The 12,645-nt window shown below is 36.0% G+C and overlaps 1 protein-coding gene across 1 annotated transcript in view; it reads left to right on the top strand.

Moving 5' to 3' along the window:
* Positions 1–10,059, top strand: part of ANKRD31 (ankyrin repeat domain 31) — a 68,477-nt gene extending 58,418 nt beyond the window's left edge. Inside the window, 1 exon segment of the mRNA XM_058825895.1 lies at positions 9,880–10,059. Coding sequence (XP_058681878.1) covers positions 9,880–10,031 — 152 coding nt within the window. The 3' untranslated portion in view covers positions 10,032–10,059.
* Positions 10,060–12,645: the final 2,586 nt, after the last annotated feature.

Here is a 12,645-nt window from a genome sequence, read left to right as displayed (position 1 = left end):
GGACAGAGTATTTGGAGGAAAGTGGTCTTTAAAGTTACAAAAAATAGATTGTGTAGTAGATTGCTACATTTATTTCTATCAAAAAACACAGGCTGAACTGCTCTTTGATATTAATTGAAAAGTAACAAAGATTATGGTTTATAGGAGTTACGTTTCTCTGCTGAAGAAATGAGCAGCCATGTCACCCTGAAAACTCAGCTTTTGGAGCTTGTTGTCATAGTTTTCTAAGGACTTTCCCAGGACAGTAACTGTAAACATAGATATGTGTACATTCTTTCTGATACATGTCTTGTGATGGACATCTCTCATGGCCAGTGCAGTGGGAAAGTGTTATCCTGAGCATCCAATCCCTGGCCGTGGTCAGAAACCTATAAATCCTGGGAGAATAAATAAAGCTCTCTCTTCATTTCACCACACTTCAAGCTGTGTTCGTGTAACCTATTTCGTGACCAGTGGCAACACAGCCACATTGAAATTTTCCCAAATATGGCTACAATTTGCATTCTGCTTGCCAGAATAATGGTCTTGTAGCATGTATGGTCATTGTCACCCTATCATCTTTGGTGCTCAGTCCTGAATGGAAACAGTTACAGCAAGAGTGTAGAGTAATTTTGTAGCAGAAGTAACCATTAACAGACAATGGAGATGATGCAAAATTAAAGATATATGTTATAATAAGAATTAATAAATTTGAAATATACAGGAATGTTGTTCCATATATAAATTTTTACTCATACCTCCTATAATTACTCTGTTGATGGAAGAAAAAAAAGCTGCTCATGCAGTATGGTATGTACAAATTTAACCACCATCTCAGTTTCAACATCTCTGCCTTATGGATCTCAAATCTTTTGTGTACAGGTCTGAGTAGAAGCTTCTTGAGTTTCACAGTCTGACCAAATTTTTTAAAGTAAACTGTAAAAAGCAAACTCCTGTTTCAGAAGGAAATTCCTTTGCAAGCATCTCAGGATTAGTGCTTCGATAAGTCTCTTAAATGAGGTTTTGTAAGTGCTGTGAGAAGGCCCATAACCATTACTAGTTTGCCCTCTAGTTCTGTTTCCAAAGAACTAGGCGTATACACAATACCACTGCTGTTTTACTTTTTGCCAAATAAAATCTGAATGTAAAACTCAGATGTATAAATTTGCTTTAAATAGTTTACTTTGTGGGCTTTACTAGTCCTGGAAAATGATAGAAAGGTAATTAATTTCAGTTTTCTTGATGGTGAGTTGTTGTGTCTTGTACACCAGTACAAAGTTGTGATATTGAAATGGCTGACTTAACAGAAGAGTATTTAAATCCACGTGAATCATTCCAATAAAATGAAAGTTAGCTATTATGTGTGTCAGTACCATCCTAAACAAGTGTAAAATCAAGCTACTAAAAAACACTGCATGTGCATATTTGCAGCAGTCTTCCATTATATTTTAAGTTGTAAACTTTTCAGGACAGGGCTCTCATGTGTATACATGAATCATTGAAGATACTTTGTAACATAATCCAAACTACAAATTTAGCTCATTTTACAATAATATATTTTTTTGCTGTACTGTACACCACATGAGAACCCCAGGTTCTGGTTAGGCTCCAATAATTATGTCAGAAACTACTTTCACTAGAAGAATTTACTATTCTTCATGTTTTTGGAGGAAAGTAGGAAAATATTTTAAATAATGTTAGTGGTTGAAAAGTCAAGATATAAACTGAGAACCCCAAGTTTACTATTTCTAACAAAAATTACATGGCTGAATATATCTGAATTTTTTGGACTGGGTATTAATGAAGTAGTAGCTTATCATACCATCAATAATGGCAACAGTGATGTGAAAGAGAAGTACTTGAAATATTTAAAAACCTACAGCAAACGAACCACATACAATCAAAAACAAAACCCTGACATCTAATACATATTTTTTCCTCCTTACATATTGTAGAATATTCACCAACTGCACTATGTCCCCATTTATGTGTCTCTAAAAAAGAGGGAGATGGACTATATATTTTTTGTATTTTGTACTTTGGAAGAAAAGTGAGATTGTACACAAAAAAGTCTTATCTGTAATATTTTTCAGTCTCTGGGGTATTTCAAGGTGCAACTATTCCACTGTTGTCTCTTCTTTATGGTGTACAGACGAAATACTTGAAAGTACTTTCCAGTATTGTAAAGTTCCAGGCATTTGCTTTACGTGCTTACATACTTCACAAAGAAGTGCGCAGTTCTGCCTGCAGAATTTACAAAGCTGTATTTTCCAGTAATTGCCTGAGGTATAGGCTTCCCTCACATTGCTTTCCACAATCCTCTACCTGCTGTTATTTGACTGTCAGCAGGGAAGGAGGTAAAATGTCATATGATTGATTCAGACTTGAGCTATGTGGCCAGCAAGAGCCAAAAAAACCCCAAAAACAACTCACTTTTCAGAGGGCCAAAAATTGTGTGTAGGCAGAAGGGGGACTGCATGCCATGGGAGCCTGTTCTAAGTATCTAGTACTTGTATTTCTTATCTGTAAGCCAGATTTTTCTGAAATTGGAAAATTACTTCAGAAGAAACCAGGTGATACGGTGATTACACAGAATCGTAGGCTAACATAGGTTCAGTGGGACCTTTGGAGGTCTTTAGTTCAACCTTCTGTTCAAAGGAGGAGCAGTTTCCAATTTAGATAAGGTTTCTTGATGCCTTGTCCAGTCAAATTCTGCATATTTTCAGGGACAGGTATTCCTATTGCTTAACCATGCTCATGATGAATTTTCCCCCATATATCTAGTTGTAAACTTGCTTGTTAGAACTTTTGGCCTTTTTTCTTTTTTATACAGAAGCTATATTCTCCTAAGAAGTCCAGCTAAGAGTATTTAAAACTGACTTCTAGTTGAATGGTTTGAACATTGGCTTTCTGGCCTTTTTACTTTGTGAAACAAGTGGTAAAAATATCCTTTGATAACTGACCCATCTTCTTAATTAATCAGGTGCACTATAACATTTTCATCTGCTTTGGTGGTCCCATGGAGGCTGAGAGGAGACTGAGACAAACAGAACTGTTGTAGATTATTTTCCTGGAACAAGGTTTTTTTTTGTCTGTCTGATGAAAGCAATAAATGCAAGGCAACGCGATACACATCAGCATTTAAGAGGCACTGGCTTCACCTGCTTCTTTTCTTTAGGCAGACTATTTTGACATGACATTGATTATATGAGGTGAAAATATTACGAGATTACCTGATGATTTTACCTTGGGAAGTGTTCAAATTTTATCACATTTTTATCTTGGTTTTTTTTATCAGGAAACACTTTTAACAAAGTTATGAAAAAGATTTGAAATAAAACAATTCAGTCTTTCAATCACCATGTGAAAATAGTGTAGGAGAAGGCTTTAGATGTTGTTCTGAGGTTGTACATAAAACTCAACAAACTAATTACAGCTGCTGTAGATTTTGCCAGTGTGTGAATGGATTGTTGGTTTTTCAAAGCACTGTTCTGACCTGAACTGAAACTTGATAATCTTCCAACCAGCATTTTAATCTGCTATAAACTCCAAGAATTGTAGTGTTCTGGTTTTAATTACCCAAGTTTGGAGTGGGAACTTTTTATGTGCTATCTTGGCACATTAATTTCAGGTTTTCTAAAATGGTTAGAAATAATTTTAGAGAACCATTTTCCTTTCAAGTGAGTACACAAATGAATCATTATATAATCAAGTCTACAACAATAACATAATAGGTTAAAAAGAAAGAATTGTATCCTGGGAACCTACACCCTTCTAGTCATACCAAGAAATAGTCTTCTACAATTATTTTTAAAGCAATCTTTTGGTCTTTCAAGAAAGGATAGTAGTATATGCATTTGTTGACATTGAACACAAATTCAGTAATATTGACATTTAAATAGAGTGAGTGGCTTAATTGAGAAACTGGAAGTTCATCTGGACAGCTGTGTAAAAATATTTTTTGTGAGAACAATTGAACCAGCCATTTTTTTTATATATTTTTTTTATTTATTTTGGAAGTACTTATTTTATTTCTTTATAAATTCAGTCTTGAAGATAGATTCTCCTATGGGAGGATGTGCACAGTTCTCAGTTAGTATTGGCATATATGTCAGTTATACCTCTTTCACCCTTTGGGAAAAAAAACATTTTGCATCTATAGCAAAAAAGAGTTTCTGAGATTTAATTTGTAATTTTGTTTCTCTTGGCAGTTATTGAAACATTTCTGGATCTCTACAGTATATTGGCAGACTTGACTTTGCCACATTGTTAAATGGATAATGTAACAATTATCTTGACCTACCAACTCAAGGTCCTTGAAAATAATAATTCAGAATGTGTCACACACTAAGCATTTGTTACTGTGTAACAGCCATATACTCCGCCCCCCCAGGATACATAGGACAAGACAAAAACCAGCTACTGTATAAGATAATAATGTAGGCAGAAGGTTAATGGAAAATAGCATTCATATCACTTATCTGGGTAACGCTCTGAAGAAAGGTATAAAGCAATATTTCTATTGTACATTTTTGAGACATTTACAAACAGATGAACTATTAACTGTGTCTCTTAAAAAAGCATAGCATCTTTGGGTTCATTTGTGGGAACAATACTTTCTGCCATATGAAACATAATGTAATTTAAGATTTCAGGGTAAACCTTGAAATTGATACCTTAGCATAAAAGGCATGAATACTTGGTCTCTAATCATACCTGCAAGTCCTTTTCCCATGCAGACACAGTACAACAAGAAAGGCCACTGTTGTGGAGTACTTTGAAAGAAGAATTATTCTAAACATCTAATACTTCTTTCTGCTTTGTGACATTGTTTTTACCAATAAGGGACATAAAGACAACATGAACTTCTAAGGAATACTGTCCCTTATTGAATGGACAAATAAATGTTTCTTTCTCAAATATACCATTTTATCTAGAAGGGATGAAATAAAATAATGAATTGTGAAAGTATTAATTAAATTCCACATTATTGCTATACAAATTTAAATTATTGGCAGATGATGAACTGAACCTATAGATCATCTATGATGAGTCGTACCTGATATGTGAAGAAAAAAATGTAGGCTAAGGTACTATCAGGAGGTGCTCTATATCCTTCTGGCACTGTTATAGCTGTTCTGTGAATTATCTGGTCATTATAGTCTATTAAGGAGCTTCTGAACTGAAATTATTTATTTACTATTATGATACTATAAATAACCTTTGATTTTTTTATTTTCAAAGGTTCATAATTACCAGTGCAAAAAATGCAGTGTGCATGATTTACGTCACTTGATAAATTAATTAGATTAATTCTTGGGGAAGAGGTACTTTCAACATTGGAATGAAGATAGACACAAAGGATTGCAATGCAATTAGTCAAAATCTCTGCTGTGGGTACTGCCTTAACTTCAGGTGTCTGACTGACACGATTGATCTGTTTATTAGGAAAAGATGTCTCCTTACCGACTGCTTTATAAGGACAGAGAATGTGGACTCCAGCATTTACAAAAGAAAAAAAGAATTGACATCTGTATCATGTGAAGTGAATCAAGAACTCTGGGGAGATCTGAAATGAGGGCATTTAGAGGGAAAAAACTATAAAATTACTGGGAAAGCATTATATTTTATTGGATAAAGTTCTGGTCTTACAATGGCAATCTGTCCACAAACATCTCTTTTTCCAAAATACCAGGTCTCAACCTTCTTTTCTTTCCATTTGATAGATCATGAATTTAAAAAAAACCTGAAGAACACAAAAGGCAGTTCCTTGCTTTCACTCACACTTCAGAAAAATACTAAGTAAAATAAGTTCTTGATATGTCTCTAACAGGAAGCATTAATATATTCTAATCTTAGGAGAGAAAAAGAGCTCTATGTACAAGGCCACTACATGTCTGGGTTAAAGGGAAATAAGGCATAGGAAAACATTAGTTTCAGATTAAACTGGCCAAAAGCTCATATTCCTCTAACTGAGACTTCTTCTTCATCCTTAATAATTGTAGAATATAATGAACCTGTACCATGTTGAACTGCTCCAGTAAACTTTTCAGCTTAGTAAATTTCTGGTGTTAATCCAGGTTCTAGTGTTCAGGTTCAGTGTAATAGGTAATAGGAACACTTAAACTGAAAGAAAAGTTATTTTCAAAATTCTCACTAGCAGAATTATTGTGCCTCAATCCAGTAGCAGCATTTTTTTAAAGATTCAGAAGGCCCAAAAATGTTGTTTATGTGAAATGCTGGCTGTCATTTCTGAGGCCTTACTTGGTCTGAGTAGACAATGCCTGTTGGAACCCCTGGATTGTGACTGATCTTCTCTAAGTTCTTGAGGGGAGTGTGGAAAAGGCCCAAGAAACTTGAAAGTACTTAAGACAGATTTTTGTTCTATTAATATTCCACTGTGTCACTCTAGATCAAATGCTGTCACCCTTAAGTGTGTTGTTCTTAGATCTTCTCTTTGTTTATGCATCTGTAGCCTGTGTCTAGAGTTGCTGTGCTGAACTAGATCCTTTCGACTCAGAAGAACATAATCTGTGACTATGCCAGGTACTGCAAATCAGTTCATCTTTACCACAGATCTGATAATAATCATTACCTCTTTTATAGAAGCATTTAAACAATATTTACTGATGCTTGTAAATTTGCTTAAATATGTTGCCTAAACTGCAAGAGCATTTAAGTTATTTTACAGATATTTTACACCAGTAAGATAGTTATAAAATACTTAACCATGTTTTTGGATAGTTCCTGTACTTTCTTGCTTGGGAAAAATAAAATAGATAGTACTGCGATTTTTAAGACCTGATCTTTCAGAAGCTGTTTTAGTCATCAGAAAATGGTGACTCTGCACGGAAGTGACAATTCAACCTTTATGCAACTGGAGATTATGGTCTGACATTCATGTAGTTGCACCATTAATGGAAATTCTCCTTAAGTACAATTTTCACATTCTTAGCAGCCACAGCAGACAAGGTCTGGTAGAAATGCAACAAAATGGAAACACAAGTTGAAAACATTTAGAGTGGTTTCCAAACTATAGGACTAAAATAGATAATATAAAGACAGGAGAGATGTCGATAAGCAGGATGGAAAAACTATCAAAAGACAACATGTGTTTTCCCCATACTTATGGAAAAAAATCCTCATTCTGATATTGATACTTTATCTTACAGTTCATGAAGATGATAGAAAACTGACAGAATAGGACAGCCAGGGTGGAAAAGCAGAGAAAGACTCTGCCTGTGTGTCTAAATTTGCTAAGTTTGCTTCTGTATCTGAGGTACTGAGTTTTGGATAACAGTATAGGAGCCTTTGTTGGCTGATTACAGCACCTAAACTGCCAGTCTTTTTTAAGGGGATTAGAGTTAACAGTCAGCAAAGAGCAGAAAGAAAACCTCAAAGTGGGTATCAGATGATTAAATGTAGTAGCAAAGAGAGAGAAAGGGGAGAAAGACTTGAGAAAGAAAAATGCTAAGGATGTTATCATTGGTGTCAGAGGAAGAAACACGGGGATCAAAATACTGATTCATACCTACTGTGTGTGGATGTAGAGACTGATTTATCAAACACTGGTGTCAGAACTGAGGAAGGCAGCTTTCCGATGCATACATTACTGTGGTTTTGCTAGATGTTGACTGTTACCTAAAATTACTGAGAAGTCAAGAATATGGAGATTAGATGTGTTACTTATTCACTCAGGTAAAGTATTTATGGTAGAATAGTGATGTTTAATTAACAAAATATTAATCCAATAGGTAAAACGTAAATTTGACACAAAGGAATCGACAAAGAAAGCTATTAGCTGCTGCTGAAAAAGGTTACTTCAAACTTCTTTTACTTCACATTTGAGTTGAGAATTTTTAGTCAGTAAGTTAAATCATTGCAGAGAAGAGCATTTCCAAAGTAAGAAAATAGCATAGTTTTCCAATTATGATCTATCAATACATGTTGTTAAATTAACTTTGGGCTTTGCTAAGAATTTTCCCTCTGCTTGCATACAAAATGTGGACATTTCAGAACAAAATAAAAGCATCTTTTCAACAAACTAGAGCAGGTTGAAGCCATGCCTATCATGCCAGTGTATACTCAGCATTAATGAAAAGGTTTCATTTCAATTTCTGCTACTTTGTTTTATTTCTAAAAATTCCCAGGCATACTTTAAGATAATTTTTACCTGAAGTTGTCTTTAAAACTATTTTGTGATTTTTTAATCCAAGCATTCCTTGTGCCCTTTAAAACACCACTTTTAAATGAGTGTATAAGTTGGCTTCTTCTGATGTGACTGCTGCTTCATAAGTGTGAGGAGCGTTGTGATGTAACCTTTCGTGTGGGTCTCACGTGCAGCCTGCCCACCTTTGCTGCAGTCAGCGATACTTAAATATATTCCAGAAGTCACATCATACATTTTGTTCCATTATGTGCTGTGTTATATGTACTGCACATGCACTGAGCTTGTAAGATACCAAGTACAATCCTGTCCTCATTGGAGTCAGAAGTTTTTCTGTGGGTGTCATGGGTGTGGAACAACACTTGTCCTCACATACAAGACTCTATTTGCACCTCTGAACTCCAGCTTGTCTCTTCTAATATCAGTTTGCTGCTTCGCTGGCTTTGGGTGGTGTGCTTCTGGAACTCAGGAAATGGCAGGGAAATTATCACCAAGACACGGAATTGAAAAGTCTAATAACTCAAATCACACTGTTTGTTTTAGCACTGTCACAAAAGATGTTGTCCATTCAGTGAGTATATTTTGCTTTTTAGAATCAGTGTAGGTAACAGAAATGAAAAATGGTGGCAACAAAGGCTCTTGGGATGGCATATGATAGCCCAGTAATAATTACAAGCTTAATGGCCAACTGATGTCACTTCAAACGTGTTTTCTCTGCATTGTGACAGGCATTTATCTTGGCTGATCTAATAATCCTGAAATACATATTCTGGTTTGCTTCTTGAGATACTCGAATGTTGTTTGGACACAATATTTTGTTGTGGTTTGTTGGTTCAGTTTTGTTGTTGGTTTTTACTGAGTTTTTTTAAACAGAAACCATCTCCACTTTCATGAGAGTTCTCTCTCTTGACACCATCTGCTATGTGTGACAGTTCTGCCCTCACTGGCAGTTTTCTCTGTTGGGCTGGTTGTGGCAGCTCAGCAGCTCTATTACTTTCTGCAAGGATACCAAAGGGAGAAAGTGGGGATGGAAGAGGTATCAAAGCAAGTAGCTCTGAAATCTGCAGTTCCAAGTGCCTTTTAGAGTCTGTGCTGTTATGGATCAATGTCTTCTAGTATTTCTTACCGGTTTATCTTTACAATGTTACTTTGTTACTGATTTTTAACAGTGAGAAAAGTTCAGCTTCTCCTGTATTGACAAAAGTTCTTTAAATTTATGCATTGCCATAGTTAATTCAGTCCAGCAGATATTCATATACTGCAAATACCTATAGTTTTGTCCTGCAGTTTCTTCTGTACAGATGTGCACTTTCCTTTTTATTAAGTCATTTCAGGATGGGCATTCTCTGTGAGAGAGATTCCTTATTTTGGGAAAGTACATGGAATATGCCTCTTTGTAGACATAATACATGAAATTCAAGCAGTACCGAAGAACAACTGTGTTCTCCAATTATACAATTGGAAATGTCTGGGATGACTAGCTTCTCAGGCTGGGCACAAGAAGGTGTAGTGTGGCCTTTGCCTCATTGAAGACTGGGTCTGAGTGAGACATATGGTAAGATATCACAAGTCTTACCCCACAAGATTCCAGGAGCACATTACAGATTCTTAGGGATCACTAAGGCTTACAACATTCTGACAAACTGCAAACGCCATTTTAGGTAATAGTGCCAGTGATTGCTTTCCATTAATCTGATTTACACTCTGTAATAATTTGCATTAATTTCCAACAGGCTCTCCTGTCCAGTTCAACTCAGTGGAAAGCCTGACACATTTTCTTCAATTCCATGAGATAGTAATGGCACATAAAGAAGAGTTTCTACCTTGCTCTGCAATGGAAAAGCACTGGAGTTTCTACAAAGAATGCAAAGATTTTGGATTCTGAAGACTTCTACAGTGCTAATGCTTTTTTCTTTTCCATCACTTAAAAGTAAACATTTGAGCTTTTAGAACTAAGTACTTTGCTACTGTCATTTTGATAAATCATTTGTCCAGCACCTAGGATAATGGAAAGATTGTTTGGGTAAGTGAGGAACAGGGAAGTACTTAGCAGCAGGCAAGGATAACTGTCAATATTTAATTTTATGCTGCAAGATTAAGAAATGGGGAAGTAGATAGGATTTACACACTGATGCCCATTGTGAATTATATTCCAGGTTGATTACTTGGTATGAGCTTTTAAGTTTTAATTTAAGATTAAAGTAACTGCCCATGCTTGATGGGGCAGGACAGAAACAGACAGACATCAACACTCACAGCCACTTCTTACACCTAAACCTGGAACTGCTGTGGCTGAGCATGTGCTATCAGAAATAGCAGTGCCTGTTTGTGTAATAACAACATTTAGTTAAGTTAAGCAAAAGATCAAGATCAGCAGCCTTGAGAATCATCATCAGCTTTGCTTTATGTGGCATATGTATGTAAACATTTGAGAAAGGGAGCAGGTGCTCAGAGAGGTTGAAAGAGAAATCTTAGCTGTTGGAAATGCTCAGGAAAATTCCATTCATGTTCCAGCCAAATCTCTCTGATAGGCAGAGAAAAATGTGCTGGCATGTGACAGGAAATGCAATTAGCCTGTTTGCAGAACACAGATTTTTCCAGGTAACAGCATCTTAGATATTCATCCCAATCTCTGGAGGATTTCTATTTGTTTTAACTTTACAATGTTTGAATCTACTTTAGCAGCATATTTGTGACACATTGACTGTTAAGAGAGTTATCCGCATTCAAGTGGTGTTCTTGCTCTTTCATTCTTTGGATTGTAAGAAGAGATGGAATAGTAATACCTGTTACTCCTAACTCCAGTGAATAGGATGGAAAGTATCTCCTGTTAATACATATTGTCAGCAAGCTATTTGGAGTGTGAAGAGCTCTTCTGCAAATATCTGATTAGTGTCTTAAACAGAAGTTGGTTTAGGGAAGTGAGAGAGGTCTGATGTGCGGAGAGCTAGTACAGTGCCCTAGGATGCATGAGCAATCATAGCTTGATGGGCTGAAAGAATAAAGACATACCAGTGGCCTGGAAGTCAAAAAAGGTAAGAGCTGCTGAATGACAGGTTTCACAAAGAAAGAAAATGGAGTGTTCTCACAACTGCAGCAGCAAAACAAACCTGAAGGCATATTGTTTCAAAGGAAGTGCTCATTTACTTTCACTGAAAAGTAAAAGGTATTTGACTGTTAAAATTACCTCTGAATTACATGTTTGATTGTCATTTTTTCTTTGTTGCAAGATGTCTAATAAAATTAATATACAAAACTTGACAGGAATATTTTGGTCCATTATAATAATGTGATTATGTGACCTAAGGCAGTCCTAAGATACAGTGACAGAAAATTGAATTGATTCAAGCTGAGCAAAGAGCTAAAAATGCAAAGTGCTACATGAAAACCACTATCTCTTACAGATGCTGTATGTAAAAGTAATCTACCAGTGAGGCTTTTTTCAGGTTTTAAATTGTATATAAGCACCATGAGAAAGGCATTAGCTTGACAACATATGGCTTAATATGACTAACAAATGTAGGATTCTGCTCCCCAAATCTTAAAAGTGTGAATATTCTCTAATCTCCCTGCTGGAATCCTTTGATCTTAATGTAAAGATCCATTAAGAGGTACAAAAAACTTACACCACTCAGTTTAAATGTATGCTCTTTAAGTGTACTTTTGCATAAAAATATAAGTGGTTGTCACTGGTCAAAGATAGGCAGCTGTTAGTGATGCTAACTGCAGCAGAGTAACAAAGCTTCTGCTCACTAATGGCAGTTCATCCTCCCAGTCCCTTCTGCTGCTTTCACGATTCAGTTCTTTTATTTAGACCTCTTCTCCTAGGCTGTGAATTAGCACTTACTTTGGTGGTGCAGGCTAAAGTAAAAAAAAAGGTATAAAATGCAAATAGACAAACCTCCTGGTATTCTGACTGCTGTTAATATTCACATGGGGAATAAAAGGAGAAAAAGGTGATGTAGTGAACAAAAGCCACAAATTCAGATTCTTATTTCCACAGAATGATTTATTTATTTATTGCTGACGTGGAATAAAAATAAAAAAAAAATCAGTGGGGAGATTAATACCAGTAAGGAAAAATGCAAGGCTCAAAACAAAAGAATAAGTGAGGAGGAAGATAAGCAACTGGGAGGCAGACAATACAACACAGGATCCATAGATTTTAAGGCCAGCAGGAACCAGTGTGACCTCCTGAGTAACACAGGTCAGAGGTCATGAAGCTCTGTAAGCAAGGGAAACACATGGAGAAAAAAAGTAAAGGCAGGTGCAGAGAGAGCTAAAGTCATTCTAAGCAGAGGATCAACACGAAACATTGCACCTTTTTGCCAGGCAAAGCAGAGCCTGTCAGGGAAGAGAATAGTAGGAATAAAAGCCATCTTGGGAAAGGTATTTACAGTACTCTAAGGCAGAAATAGTGCTTGGGTTTGATGGTGGGAATGCCAGCTAAGGGGGAGGGAGAAGGATGAATAATGTTGCCATAGGAGTTTGGATAAATT

This window comes from Poecile atricapillus, chromosome Z (assembly GCF_030490865.1).
Source record: "Poecile atricapillus isolate bPoeAtr1 chromosome Z, bPoeAtr1.hap1, whole genome shotgun sequence".
Taxonomy (NCBI): Eukaryota; Metazoa; Chordata; class Aves; order Passeriformes; family Paridae; genus Poecile; species Poecile atricapillus.
The sequence above is the reverse complement of the archived record's forward strand: the minus strand, read 5'-3'. Positions and strand labels throughout refer to the sequence as shown.